The sequence below is a fragment of the Spinacia oleracea genome, chromosome 4 (genome assembly GCF_020520425.1).
Source record: "Spinacia oleracea cultivar Varoflay chromosome 4, BTI_SOV_V1, whole genome shotgun sequence".
Lineage (NCBI taxonomy): Eukaryota > Viridiplantae > Streptophyta > Magnoliopsida > Caryophyllales > Amaranthaceae > Spinacia > Spinacia oleracea.
In genome coordinates this window covers 188,249,379-188,264,212 of record NC_079490.1, presented here as the reverse complement: position 1 = coordinate 188,264,212, position 14,834 = coordinate 188,249,379, and the positions used below count along the sequence as shown (strand labels likewise).

The 14,834-nt window shown below is 36.8% G+C and overlaps 2 protein-coding genes across 4 annotated transcripts; both read left to right on the top strand.

The window, feature by feature from the left end:
* Nucleotides 1-32: 32 nt before the first annotated feature.
* On the top strand, nucleotides 33-5,373 carry LOC110782756 (pentatricopeptide repeat-containing protein At5g55840). 2 transcript variants are annotated; one of them, XR_008932693.1, is made up of 4 exons: nucleotides 33-340; nucleotides 1,096-4,392; nucleotides 4,828-5,019; nucleotides 5,090-5,373. XR_008932693.1 is itself a non-coding variant. In XM_056843409.1 (3 exons), the coding sequence occupies exons 1-2, from the start codon at nucleotides 160-162 to the stop codon at nucleotides 4,359-4,361; spliced, it is 3,447 nt and encodes a 1,148-aa protein (XP_056699387.1). In that variant the 5' UTR covers nucleotides 33-159; the 3' UTR covers nucleotides 4,362-4,392; nucleotides 4,567-4,697. The 2 variants fall into 2 exon arrangements, 1 of the variants encoding a protein (XP_056699387.1); XM_056843409.1 differs by lacking the exons at nucleotides 4,828-5,019; nucleotides 5,090-5,373 and adding an exon at nucleotides 4,567-4,697.
* Nucleotides 5,374-6,355: 982 nt separating this feature from the next.
* Nucleotides 6,356-14,212, top strand: LOC110782757 (E3 ubiquitin-protein ligase UPL2). Of its 2 annotated transcripts, XM_056843410.1 has the most exons (6): nucleotides 6,356-7,211; nucleotides 7,381-7,527; nucleotides 7,633-7,713; nucleotides 12,704-12,970; nucleotides 13,606-13,819; nucleotides 13,906-14,212. In XM_056843410.1, the coding sequence occupies exons 1-4, from the start codon at nucleotides 6,825-6,827 to the stop codon at nucleotides 12,761-12,763; spliced, it is 675 nt and encodes a 224-aa protein (XP_056699388.1). In that variant the 5' UTR covers nucleotides 6,356-6,824; the 3' UTR covers nucleotides 12,764-12,970; nucleotides 13,606-13,819; nucleotides 13,906-14,212. The 2 variants fall into 2 exon arrangements, with proteins under 2 accessions (XP_056699388.1, XP_021842684.1); XM_021986992.2 differs by having other exon boundaries at nucleotides 13,606-14,156.
* The last annotated feature ends 622 nt before the right edge of the window (nucleotides 14,213-14,834 follow it).

Genomic DNA, 14,834 nt, shown 5'->3' with positions numbered 1-14,834 from the left:
AAACCGAGGTAGTATTCTTTAAAAAAACCCCTTTCGTACCAATGGTCCAATACCTATCCCATGGCTCTCCAATTGTTCCCTGTTGGTTCAAGAGCAAACCCTCTGCAAAAATTTCCCAGAAATGAAATGTTCAAATAATTAAAATTACCCAATTGCAAAATGTATTCAAATTTAGTTTCCTCAACAATCAAGAAACTGTCTATATTACCCAGAATTTGTTATAGTTTTCGAGCTTTTTCTCACCTGAATTCCTCCCATTTCCTGGGAAACCATTCAAGCTCTCACACTGCTGCTGCTACTACTACCCCCAAAACAACATGCAAGAATTCCCGAATTTCTGGTAATTCCTTCTTTCTCTCTCCTCAATTTCTTAACTTTGAGTCACTTTTTAAAGCATAAGTATTACTTGTAGCATTTTATTGTCCCTTCAACTTGTAGCGCTAGATGATCTTTGTGGACGATCACCAGAGAGTCAGAGATAAAATCTTGGTTTATGTAGCCGACCTCGCCCTTTTGGGTTAAGGCTTTTCGCATTAGTGTTGAAATTGTTTCTAGTAATTCAAATTGCTTGAAATGGTTACGTTTTTCTTTTTTCATGAAAATGGCTTTTATTGGTATTATTTGTTTTTCAGATTGGGGTCTTTGAAATTGTGTTGAGTTTGAAAAGTTCTAAGAATATGCAAAATAGCATCTTTTAAAGTTTGTATCTTTTGATTTTTTCTACCCATACAATGGTAATATATTGGGTTACTTGCAATTTATTTAATTAATTTCATAGGGAATAAAGGATTCATGGTGCTCCATTTTCCCAAAGTAAGCTAAAAAATTGTGTGGTGGTGTTGGATATCTTAGTTTTTAGGTGTTGAGGATATACAAAATAAAGAGCATATTTTTTTAAAGTTCTTTAACTTTTAATTCTTGTCAAAGTATAATGTTTTTCTTGGCTTGCTCGGTATTGATTACACAGTTGTACTTCATAGAATCATAGGGTATTTGATTGTCGATCGAATTTTCACAGGTGCATTCTCAGTGAAGTCTTTGAAATGGGTGGGTCTTTTTACTGTATTGACAATATTGTCACTTGATCATTTACAGGGGATTTGGAAGACAGTATTTATGCAATCCTCACTCTTGACCGATGGGAGTCCCTGAACCACATGGAATACAAATTGGCTTCACTTAGACCCGTTCATGGAAGATTGGCTTTGAAATTTCTTGACTGGGTTATCAAACGGCCGGGTTTGGAGTTGAATCACATAATCCATATGTATTGTATTACAATTCACATACTAGTTAGAGCTAGGATGTATGATTACGCTAAGACACTCTTAAAGCGTGTATCTCGTTTAGGTGTCGATGTAAGTTCCATTTTTGGTGCCCTCATGGGAACTTATCGCCTTTGCCGTTCAAATCCTTCAGTCTTTGACCTTTTAATGAGGATTTATTTGAAATTGGGACAAGTAGACCATGCTCTAGAGACATTTCATTTGATGGCTTCCCGAGGATTTAACCCATCAGTTCATACTTGCAATATGATCTTAGCTGCAGTTCGACCACATCAAGTGGCTTGGGATTTCTTTAAAGGGATGCTTGCGAGAAGGATTTGCCCAGACATTAGTACCTTTAATGCACTGTTGAACATTCTAGGTTCCGAAGGGCAGCTTAAGAAAGCTGGGTATCTCCTCAGGAAAATGGAAGAATCTGGTTATGTCCCGAATGTGGTTACTTACAATACTATGCTTGGTTGGTATTGTAAGAATGGAAGGTATAAAGCAGTTTGTGACCTTATGGATCAGATGAGTTGTAAAGGTATTGAAGGAGATACACATACTTATAATATGCTTATTGATAGTTTATGTAGGAGTAATAGGAGTACGAAAGGGTATCTACTCTTGAAAAGGATGAGGAAGAAGAAAATACTCCCCAACGTGGTGACTTGTAATACTCTTGTGAATGGGTTTGTCAAAGAAGGGAAGCTTGAAGTTGCTGCTAAGGTTTTTGAGGATATGGGGAGGTTTGATCTTAATCCAAACCATATCACCTACAATACATTGCTTGATGGTCATTGCAGTCACGGTAGTTTTCAGGAAGCTTTCAAAATTCTTTGTAGAATGGAATCTGTGGGGTTTACACCTAATGAAGTTAGCTACGGGACTCTGTTGAATGGATTATGCAAGCATGCCAAATTTAAACTTGCAAGAAGTGTTGTGGAGAGCATGGAAGCAAAAGGTATTACGGTTAGTTGTACCATGTATACAATGATGATGGATGGATTTTGCAAAAATGGCATGCTCAGTGAAGCTATAGATTTGCTAGCCCCAATGTCAAGAGATGGCGCTTGTGCTGATGTCATCACGTATTCTGTGCTAATTAATGGATTCTTTAGAATAGGAAAGATGTATAATGCAAAGGAGATATTGTGTAAGATGTATAAAGCAGGAATCCGACCTAACAGGGTCATATATGCAACTATGGTTTATAATTCTTGCAAACAAGGAAGAATTATAGAAGCCTTGAAATATTATGCAGCCATGAGCACTGATGGACATGAAGCTGATCTTCAAACATGTAATTTGTTGGTTTCCTCTCTTTGCAGCAGTAAAATGTTTCAGGAGGCTGAGGATTTCATGCAACACATGAGTATAATTGGTGTCACGCCCAATTCCATTACCTTTGACTGTATGATTGATGGTTATTCAAATTTTGGCAATGTTTCCAGAGCATTTTCCTTTTTTGATGAGATGGTTAAATTAGGTTATAATCCAAGACCTCTCACGTATGGAAGTCTTCTGAAAGGACTCTGTAGGGGTGGAAACTTCGAGATGGGGAAAAGATTTTTCCGGTCGCTGTGTAATATTTCTGGTATGCCTGATGCTTCTGCATACAATACATTGATTGCTGCAATGTGTAAATCGGGCAGATTGGCAGAAGCAGTAGACCTCTGTGATGAAATGATCCGGAATGATCTTCTACCTGACAGGCACACATACATTACTCTTCTGAGTGGTTTATGTAAAAAGGGAAAAGTTGTTGCTGCACTTCTCTTTCTTGGAAATTTGACTAGGAGGGGAATTTTATATCCTTGTCAAGTGGTATATACTATACTGATTGATGCTTCATTTAAGGCTGGTCATCTAAACGCTGCTTCCTATTTGTGTGATAATATGGTGAGGGAAGAGGTCTACCCTGATGTTGTTGCTACAAATGCTATTATTGACGGATATTCTAGGAATGGGCAAGTGATGAAGGCACATGAAATTCTTCAGTTGATGAGTGGGAACTCTTTTCCAAGTTTGGCTTCATATAACATTCTTTTACACGGGTACTCAAAGCAGCGGGAACTCTCAAAATGCTTTATTTTGTACAATTCTCTAATAAGGAAGGAACATATTCCTGATAATTTAACTGAACATTCTCTCATTCTTGGACTCTGTGAGTCACAGGCAGTTGAACTTGCTGTGAAATGTTTGAAGAAGATGATAATGGAGAGAAGTATTCCTGATCAGTTGACATTTAACATGCTTATCAGAAAATGTTGTGAAAGTGGTAAGATGGAGAAGGCATTCGATCTCACTGATGTGATGATGAAGGTGGGAGTGCAAACTGATAGAACTACCTATGATAACATCGTCATTGGACTCACCAAAACATACGCTTTCCAGGAGGTCCGAATGATTTTTCGTGAAATGCTTGCAAAGGGTTATGTCCCTACTTGCAGACAGTATATCACTCTGATGAAAGGAATGTTGAGAGCAAGAGATATAGCAGGTGCTTTTAGGCTTAAGGATGAAATGGAGGGTCTTGGTGTTAGCTCCTGTGATGTAGCTGAGAGTGCTATGGTTAGGGGACTTGTGAACTGTGGAAAGATTGATGATGCAAGATTGGTTTTTGATTTCATTCTCCGGAGGAATCTGGTTCCATCTGTTGTCACGTTTACAACAATGATGCATGGGTTTTGCAAAGAGGCCAGGGTTACCGAGGCTTTGAAATTGCGGGAAATCATGGAACAACATAAATTAAAACCTGATGTCATTTTGTACAATGTACTTATTTCTGGCCTTCATGCTACTGGTGATACGGGTATGGCTTATGAGCTATACGAGGAGATGAAACAAAGAGGTCTTTGGGCTAATAGTACTACTTTTGAGATTCTCATTAATGCTGTTCTTGCTAAAAAGGACCTTGTAAAGGGTGAAACTCTTCTGACAGATATGCTTGAAAGGGGATTCATATCTCAAATCGGAAGCTCAGATGACATGGAGCAGGTTTTATTATCTGCTCTGAACACCTTGAAATATATGCGACATAATAGAGGGAATCAAGAGGGCCGGAGATTAGGCTTCATTAACAATCAGGTTTAATGGAAGTAGACAACAAGATGCCTGATCTCAGGTACTTATTCGTTTTATCCCTCGTTTAGCTGATCAAGTTAGTACTTGATGCACAACTTTTACTATGTAATTTGTATGGAGAGGCTTGTTTCTTGCAGTGCATTCGTGTAAATGTCAAATTGGCTTGTTAATTGTTTTCTTAGAGGTACTTAGTCTTTTGTGTTGTGTGGTTCAGGTAGGGCGGCACCGTCACAATGGTTCTGTTTCTTCTCACTGGCCATCTGAAAGTTTTCTAGGCTTGCTTTTTTAGTAAACAAAGGCATCTTAATTCTACACTACAAATCTTAATACTATATTACAATAAACAGAATAAACCTTGCCTAGCTTATACTATGATGCGTAAGATATCTACTTGTATTTTGATCTGAATGTCAATACTATGATTGCCTCTATTCACTTATCTTATCCTTTTGTTTTTCTTTTCTTTTCATGGTAGCCTCTTGGCAAAGGGCTTTTGCAGAGACTTTTGTTAAATCTGTGTGCTCATAGTGTCACCAGAGCAACTTTAGTTCGTCTTTTGCTCAAGCCTGAGGCTGAAGTTACAGCTGGAAGTCTTTCAGCCACCAATCCCAGAGGCTCTATGGTTGCCCCTCAAATGTGGTCTATGGTCATTCCCAGTTGTTAGAGGGTATGCACTTCCCGAGCATAGCCTGTGTGCTCTACATTTTTAGTGGTCTTCTAACAGAACCTTTTTGCAGGTCCTCCACCCTTGGTTTTGCGTCTTGTTCTTGAGATTTTAAATTATTTGGCCACCAATCATTCTGCTGTTGCAAACACGTTGTTCTACTTTGAGCCATCACTTTTGCCCGAGTCTTTCCAGAAGTATGCAGTAAACAAAAAGGGAAAGGGCAAAGAAAAAGTAGGGGAAGCTGGAGTGCCTCCAAACTCTGTTCAGGAATACAAGGAAGGGGGTACTCCTTTAATATTGTTGTTGAAGCTTTTGAATCGCCCTCTTTTCCGTCGTAGCATTGCTCATGTTGAGCAGGTAGGTCTGATGATTTTTATTACAATTATCCTTTTGGTAATGTATACTGAATACCGATAATCTTGTATCTTAATTGTTAAACAGGTTATGGGTCTGCTTCAAGTGGTGGTCTATACTGCAGCGTCAAGATTAGAGAGCCCGTCTCTCCCTGAGCAGGTCTTAGATGATTCTCAGAATCTTCCTAGTAAAGCTTCTGATGAGGTAGAAAGAGATGTTGCTTTGGTGGAAACAGAGACTAATAAACAGAATAAAGTTGAAAATGGGGAACCCTCTATATCTGATAGGAGTACAGGTCATAATATCCATGATGTCTTCACGCAGCAGCCAAAATCTGATTTGCGTTATCTCTCCCGTCTTCTTGGCTATGAGGGGTATGAATTGTGTGCATTTTTATTCAGACGTGGTTTTATGTTATTTCTTCCTCGTTATTATCAATATAAATGTTAGGTGTAATTCCTATTACCATGATCAATAGAGCCATTCTGATTCAACCTCTGCTGACTCACTCATTAACCTAGAAATATGAGGAATCAGTTCCGTCTTTTTTTGTTAGAGTAAGGCAATGCAATATAGGGTATTGTTATTCCATATCTATTGCTTCCCTCCACTTCTATCATGACTCGTATACCTCAGTTATGTAATTTTGTTGGCTTACTATCTTGAGTGATTGACATGTCTTTACATCTACATGGTAGGCTCTCAAACAAAGTGTACATGCTTGCTGGTGAGGTGCTAAAGAAGTTGGCTTCAGTGATTGCCTCTCACCGTAAGTTTTTCACGCAAGAGCTTTCAGATCTTGCGCAAGATTTGAGTAGTGCAGCTGTGTCTGAGCTTATAACCCTGAAGAACACGCGAATGATGGGTCTCAGTTCTGGTTCTATGTCTGGTGCTGCTATGCTTCGAGTGTTGCAAGCACTTAGCTCACTAATTTCCCAGAGTGTTGATGGCACTAGTTGCAAAGAGAGTAACGAGGTGGAGGAGTAACCCATTTTGTTGAAGTTGAATTCTGCCCTGGAACCTTTGTGGCAGGAACTTAGCGACTGTATTAGCACAACCGAGTCAGCGTTGGGACAAAGCACTTTATCACCAATCATGGCTTCTATGAGTGTTGGAGATGGTGTTGGGGATGGTGTTGCTGGATTATCTCTCTCATCCCCCCTCTTCCTCCTGGGACACAGAGACTCTTGCCATTCATTGAGTCTTTCTTTGTTCTGTGTGAAAAGCTGCAGTCAAGCAATACATTTGTTCACCAGGATCAAACAAATGCAACTGCTCAAGAAGTTAAAGAATCTGCTGATGCTTCTTCCTCAGCACCGACAAAGTGTGGTGGTGATTCTCAGAGAAGATTTGACAGTGCTGTCATATTTTCAAGGTTTGCTGACAAACACCGTCGACTTTTGAATGCATTTATCAGGCAGAGTCCAGGGTTGCTGGAAAAGTCGCTCTCTATGATGCTGAAAGCACCTCGTCTCATCGATTTTGATAACAAGAGGGCATACTTTCGTTCTAGAATCAGGCAACAGCATGAGCAACACCATGCTGGGCCACTCAGAATAAGTGTTCGCCGGGCATATGTTCTTGAAGACTCATATAATCAGCTGCGAATGAGATCAAATCAGGATCTGAAGGGGCGATTGAATGTTCAGTTTCAAGGTGAAGAGGGAATTGATGCTGGTGGCCTAACAAGAGAGTGGTACCAGTTATTGTCAAGGGTTATCTTTGATACGGGTACACCACTGTTCACCACAGTTGGAAATGATGCAACCTTCCAGCCAAACCCTAATTCTGTTTACCAGACTGAACATCTATCATACTTCAAATTTGTTGGCCGTGTGGTAATTTTTCCAACACAACTTGCAGTTCTTTTATTTTTATTTTTTATAATTGTTTATTCTTTAATTTGTCAGTCTTCAATATTTCATGCATTAAGTAACTGTAAAAGTAATATTGCATTGTCCAAATGGGTTTATACCTTGTTAAGTAACATCTCTTGATTATGTACAGGTTGCCAAGGCCTTATTCGATGGGCAACTTTTGGATGTGTACTTCACCCGTTCCTTCTACAAGCATATTTTGGGCGTGAAGGTGACCTATCACGACATTGAGGCTGTTGATCCAGATTACTATAAGAATTTGAAGTGGTTGCTGGAGGTAGTGTTTTCAATTTGTTCTGCCTTGCTTTTAAGCAGATATCATTATGGTCATTATGTATGGTGGGAGTTTGCGTTTCTTACTTGTCTCTGATTGGTATTGCAGAATGATGTCAGTGATATTCTTGACCTTACTTTTAGCATGGACGCAGATGAGGAGAAACTTATTTTGTATGAGAAAACACAGGTACAGACTTGAATTTTCTTGTATGCTCCTAGTATAAATGGACTTTGGACTTGCAGGCTCCGTTTGTTTCGACGGAAAACATTTGCTAGGGAAATGATTTTCCATTTCCCGTTGTTTGTTACTATAAAGGGGTGGAAATCACTTCTCCCAAAGTGGAAACATTTTCCTTTTTGCGGGGAAGGAATGCCACCACATATTTCTCTCTAACCCCTTACATCCCTTTTCTTTTCTCGTGTCCATCCATCCATCCATCCTGTCTTTTCCATTTCCTTTTTCTCTTACAAAATTAAACAAGAGCGATATTAAGTTTTATTTTTATTTTTATCATTTCTTTTTATGACCTAAAGTGAGTTAATATTGGTGTCTATTTATAGAATATAAAAAAATAAAGACATTCACATATTTTATTGTATTTTAGTTGTAATATTATGCAATGGTTATGCTATATAGTATATAATTCCTCTGTTCCTAAATAGTTGCACCGTTTTGACTTTCACGTTTGCCAACGCATAACTTTGACCATCAATACTTATAATTATGTGTTAGTAAAAATTATAAAAAGTTGATATATTTAAAATATATATTAAGACAAACCTAATAATACTTTGTACTCCCTCCGTCCCTTAATACTCGACCTGTTTTGACTTTTTGCACTATTCACATAATTCACTTTGACCCTTTTTTATTTATAGTATATGAAAACAAATATTAGTATATAATATATTGTTGGTTTCATCTTAATATATATTTTCAAAATATTAATATTTTTATAAGTTTTTATAATATGTAGTTAAAGAAATTGGTGGTCAAAGTTGTGCATTGGCAAGCGTGTCCGGTCAAAACAGGTCGAGTATTAAGGGACAGAGCGAGTATAATAATTTTTAATTTTATTTATTACTCCCTCCGTCCCAAAAGTTTAATTGTTGTTCATATTGAAATGAATCGAGATTGTTTGACTTAATAACTAAATAAAATAGAAAAAAAATACTGACTGCAAGCTTTTTCTATCCGTGAGGATCCCCATTTCCAGTTACTACCAAACTTCCTAAGAATTCGTGTGGTATTTTTTCAGATTTTGATGTAACCTTGCCTTCCGGCTGAGTGAGCTCATTGGCAAATAGAACATGCCGAGCCAAATCTTCTTCATGTAAAACCTGCTTGATAAGTGAAAACTTTCAAATTCAGAGAAACCCCATCGAATTAAACCACATGCTCCACCGCTTGTGCGGGCCAATTATCTTCCTGTTTCTAATTTTGGCTACTAAGGTCCCCACTTTCTCATGTACTATATTAATTAAAATTGAATTGAAAACCCCACCCATGTACTATATTCCACTTTTCCCATGTACTATATTATCTTTCACATGTACTTTATTCCACTTTTCCATACAACTCAATCATCATTTGTACTTTATTCCACTTTTTCATGTACTATATTCCACTTTTCTTAAAATTCGTGTTTTTAGTCAAACAGGAAGATAATTATGGGACGGAGGGACTAGTAGAAAAGTGAGGTCAAAGCAAGACAAGTGAATAGTGTCAAAAGTCAAAACGGTGCAACTATTTAGGAACGGAGGAAGTATTAACTAGGGGTGGCAATCAGGTCAGGTTGGGTCGGGTTCGTGTTCGGGTCATACTTAAACGGGTTGGAAATCTCCAAACTGAACCTGATCTGTTTAAGTAATCAGGTTGAAAATCTAAACCCTAACCTGATCTGTCCCTTATCGGGTCAACTCGAACCGCCCAACCTGATTTATTTTAACTTTAATTTATACAAATAGGTTAAGCCATTTAACTTGCTTATTTCGGGTCAACCCGAACCCATTTAACCTGCTTGTTTCGAGAAAAGAATATTAATTAACCCTTTCTCATTACATCTATATACGAAGAGCTTGGAAAATAACGATTGTGATTACCAAAACAAAAGTGCAGGATCTAGATATTACAACGAAATCGGACAATCAATTAAAACTTACTTCGTATATACATCCAAAGTAAGAAAAATATCTAAAAATCTAAAATGTAGTGTGCATCCTCCCAGTTCATAGCTTTGTGATGTTTGTGATAACAGGATGCCAAAATTTCGTTGAATAAAAAGCCTTGCACACAAAAAAGAACAAAAGATAATACGGAGTAATATTAGCATTTTTAGAAATAAAACGGAAACAAAATTAGATAGGGGAAATTATAATCCACGAAGTTATTCTCAGACAAACATACAAATCCACGAAATTATTCATTCATAAAACTATACAAATCGACGAAAATATACTTGTATAAACAATCAAATCCAGAAAATTATTCTTACATATAAACATTAAAATCCACACAATTACTCTAAAGTCAATTAATAATCCAAAAAAGCTCTTGAATTAAGATGCAAAACCATGCATTACTCTTCAAATAGATATGCAAATCCACAAAGTATTCTAAAATTAACATATAATGAAGTAATTCTTGAACATAAATTGAAATAAAGACATAAATTATTCTTAAATAATCATTATCATTATCATTACCCCATTGCCTCAAAGAGGCTCCCGCAAGAAGCGGGATAAGGTGGGGTCGAACGTACGCAACCATACCCCTGCAATTACAGAGAGGTTGTTTCCAATTGACCCAAAAGCGATAACGGGACGACAACGGGACAATCATCTTCTACCTCATGGAAAGGAAGCGAGGAGGTATTAAGAGCCATTTTGATTTAGTCAATTACATCCCACAACCAAAAGAAAAATTATTCTTAAATAAATTAAATAATATCTATCTAAGTATCTTTCCCTTCACCTAGTTGATGGAGGAGTAGCAAATATGTACGGAGTAGTTAATTGAGGAAGTAGAGAAGCCACCGCGTCCGCCGTGAATGAGAGAGAGGGAGGTGGGAGGCTGAGAGAAGTAGAAAATAAAGGGAAGGGTTAGGGTTTTGTTATTTATACAAGCTAATACATTTGAATTTTGGGCCTTTGGTCAATATTGTAAAATGACCGAAATTTTACCTAACTTCTACTGAAATTGACCTATTTAGGCCCTGTTCTTTAGAGCTGAACTGAACTGGACTGGACTGGACTGGACTGAATATAAATAATAAATGATAAATGATAAAATGATAAATAATAAATTATACTCCCTCCATTTCTTTTTGATGTATCCATTTGGAATCTGGTGTGGTTTTTAAGAAAATTGGAATCTTGATTTATATGGGTATAAGTGTAATGATTGGGTGTAAGAGAAATGATTGGGTGTAAGAGATTATAATAAATAAAGGAGTGAAAAAATAATAAAGAAATAAGGTAAGAGATATGAGTGATAATGATAGGTGATAAAGGAGGTGAGAGAGTGAGTATATGGGGAAGAGAAAAGAATTAAATATTATGGGTGGGGAAAATTAGGTGGGAATATGGGTAGAATATTTAGGTATTTTGGTAATTAGATAGAAATGTAAGGGTATTTTAGGATAAAATGTATGTCCAAAAATAGAATAGATTCTAAATGGATACAACAATATGAAACGCTTAAAATGGAAACGGATACAACAATAAGAAACGGAGGGAGTAGTAATTAATAATAAATAATTAATTATATATAATAATTTAAATATAAATAATAAATAATAAATAATAATTATTATTATTATTATTTATTATTATTATTATTATTATTATTATATTATTATTATTATTATTATTATTATTAAGTTGAATTGAATTGAATTAAACTGAACTGAACTGAATGCCCCTGAACTGAACTGCGAAATAAGTCCTGAAACTGAAATTAAGCCAAAAAGAACATGGCGATACTTAATCGGGTGACACAAGTTAATTTCGGGTTGAAATTTTCAACCTTAACCTAACCCATTTAACTTCAGGTCGGGTTCGTGTCGACCTATTTAATTAATCGGGTTGAAAATCTCAACCCAAACCCACTATATTCAGTTCGGGTCGAGTTATCAGGTCGGGTCAGCTTTTGCCAGCGCTAATATTAACACAGCAAATCTAGACCATTGAAATCACTTTGCAATTAAAAAAACAACAATATTTTTAGTCCCCCATACATGAAACTGGTTTTCCATTTGGTGTTCATGAACACCAATATTTGATTGGTTTCACACTCTCTCTCTTCCTTTCTCTCTCATCTATCTACCCATTTTACGGAGTATTAATTTTTATTCACTTCTCTCTCTTGAACACCAATGCTTGGTGTTCGATAAACATGCTCTAAGTATGCTTCTAGGAACCTTAGAAATACATAAATAATTAAACAAGTTAACTAAAGTAAGGATACATTTGTGCCAACTTGGGTGGGATCGTTGAGAGGTCGGACTATGTCATACTCTCGATGAACACTCCAATTCTATCTAAGGTTGGTGTAGATTCCCGGAGTCCCAACAAGGCAAAAATGTTGCCGTAACTTGTGTTTGGAGGGGTGAAGTGGCCATGGTTGGACTGCTACCTTCAAATTTTTGAACGTTATTCATCAAGGTATACCATCCAGCTACCGCTTTTTAGCTCTCTGTATAACCTGAATTTCCCATTTTCCTAGCGCCATCTGTCACAAGTGGGGAATTGCACCATTATTCTGTCCAGTTGACCAGAACAATGGGATGTTATTTTTCTTCTGACTAGCCTCCAAATTCTTGGGAGCTGATACACATACCCCGGGGGTATGTGGGGTTCCCATACCCTGAAAGCTGGTTGGTGCCAACTCATCAATTCTCTATTTTCATTTTGCGGGAAAGCGGGGGAAATTAGGGGGAAATTTTTCAGCTTATTGCGCCATTTCGCTTGGCAAGCGGGATAATTCCGCCCTAAATTCTCCTCTCTGGTTCTTAATTATGCTAAAATATCTCTCAAATTCTTTCAATTTTGGAACGTCGTTTCATATCTTCATTTTGACATTTTAGTTCCGCCATTTTTGTTCAAATTTTATCACTTTGCAAAACCCTTGATTTCGTACTTTTTACTTGGAGTACTTTTCAACTTTGATGTGTTAGGTTTTTCCAAGTTCTAATGGCGGATCCTATGGAATCGGCGAGTCCCCGGTTCCAAAGTAGCTTCCATTAAAATTAGGCGGAAGAGGGAGAAGCAGAAGGTCCAAGTGTTAACTCCCAGGGAGAGAGAATCGGGGTTGAAAGCCTTAATTGAGGAGCTTGAGAGTTTGTCTAGGTACTTTGATGAGATTTTGAGCAGCGATCAATGCGGGTCAAGTTGCATCTTCGGAGTGTTTCATCGAGTAATAGTGCGAATGCGGTAATTATCAGGTTCGAACTTCTTCTTGTTTCTTCCGCCATGGCCAAGGTCAATCTTCTTTGTTTGCTGGAGCTGTTTAAGAATTATGTAACAAAATATTTGGTGTTTGATTACACGTTAGTACTTATAAGCACTGCATACTGTGCAAAATAATTTGATTTCTTTGACTATAATCTGTGAGGTATTTCTGGGTTTAAAACACTTTTTGTAGGGATTTCCATATTTGATTGGGATTTCATTTGACAAATTTATGATATGGGATTCTTCAGGTGCTTATCAGTTTAACATTTGTATTATGTTTTTCATTTGACAAATTTTGTATTATGAGATGTGCACATCGTTGTTATATGGAACTTGCATCCTGAATTTTAGTGTAGTGACACAGTATAGACAAATATCGTTGCATTTGGACCTTTTTTTTCTTAGACATCTAGGTAAATGCTTTCTAAAGTATATCTTCAATTGCGATTGTTGCTTATCTGCTGGCTATTTTGTTGCAAGACAACAGTTTTTATACATAATCGATCAAAACTTTGATTTTCAAACTTATTAGCTGATAAATCTTGACATAGTATCTATCAAAGATCTTTCAATCATCTTTTCTGGCAGAAAGAACTGAGGGATAGAGTTCTTAACATGGTTGCAGGTGATGCGTGAGAGAGAAGAACGGAAGCTTTGGGAACTTTACCTCTGTACCAACGATCTCACTGCCTGTTGCAGTTGTGGCTGACTTATGAACTGTGTTTTATATGTTATTTATGAAGGGCAATTAGTGTAGGTAAAGATATTGGTGGTAAAAGTTGTGCATTGGCAAGCGTGTCCAGTCAAAACGGTGCGAGTATTAAGGGACGGAGGGAGTAGTAAGTAACTTTTGTGTCTCTCCTTGTGCACATTTTATCTTTCTTTACTCTAAACTTGCTCATTCATAAGCATTATTTTGGACAAGTGATTTGCGTTTGAGGGACTGCCAACTCCAAAAGGGAAGCATGTTCGTTTTGTGGATGAAGAATGACTGGGAAATAGGGTGGTGCTTTTGATCGATGCGCTGTTGTGTTATATGAATCTGATAAAGTAGCTAACTTTGAATCTGATAAAGTAGCTAACTTCCTCAAGTTCTTTGATTTTTCTTTTGGGTATGAAACCTTTTTCATATATATACTTCCTCCGTCTTTTAATACTCGCAACGTTTGAACTTTTGTCACTATTCATATAATCTACTTTGACTATTCTTAGTGATTTTTATATAAGATAAATCTTGTTAGATTTGTCTCGATGTGTATTTTCAAAATATCAACTTTTTATATTTTTTGCATAAAAAGAATTTAAGATACTCATAAATGATCAAAGTTGTGCATTGGCATGCGTGAAACTAACAAACGTTGCGAGTATTAAAAGACGGAGGAAGTATATAGTACCCTCGTCTCTTCGATGCGCTGTTGCTTATAAAATGATGGAATTGGCCCAAATTTCTTGTTTCAAAAATTAATCGATCTTTTGCACAACGGATCTTTAGTGTTAATAATATAATGATTAATAATGACAATGTAGCCCCAAAGCTTTCTTTTCACTTAGCACCTCATCTCTTCGACCTAGCCTTCAATGTCATGAATAAAAACTCTTTTTCTCCTCCACACTTCAAACTTCAATACTCCATTTAGTTTGTAATAAAACTAGTACCAAAAAAAATTTGTATGAGGGATTATTTGTTGAGAAAATATAGTATACATTTTGTTTGAACGGATGGTTAATAATTAGTTCTTTTAAATATGGTAAAACATAGATTTTTTTTTTATGTGGAAGGTCTAAAATTGATACTACCTCCGTTTTCAAAAGAGAAAGAGTTTGTGAAAGGTGGACGAATATAATAAAAAAATG

What these genes read in the sequence shown, in the direction of transcription:
- LOC110782756 (XM_056843409.1), top strand. Translation starts at nt 160, where the DNA reads ATGTATTCAAATTTAGTTTCCTCAACAATCAAGAAACTGTCTATATTA. An exon ending in CAAGAATTCCCGAATTTCTG is followed by an intron (nt 341 to 1,095) that starts GTAATTCCTTCT and finishes GATCATTTACAG; the next exon opens with GGGATTTGGAAGACAGTATT.
- LOC110782757 (XM_056843410.1), top strand. Translation starts at nt 6,825, where the DNA reads ATGATGCTGAAAGCACCTCGTCTCATCGATTTTGATAACAAGAGGGCA. An exon ending in TCAAATTTGTTGGCCGTGTG is followed by an intron (nt 7,212 to 7,380) that starts GTAATTTTTCCA and finishes GATTATGTACAG; the next exon opens with GTTGCCAAGGCCTTATTCGA. An exon ending in TTTTGTATGAGAAAACACAG is followed by an intron (nt 7,714 to 12,703) that starts GTACAGACTTGA and finishes TTGATGTGTTAG; the next exon opens with GTTTTTCCAAGTTCTAATGG.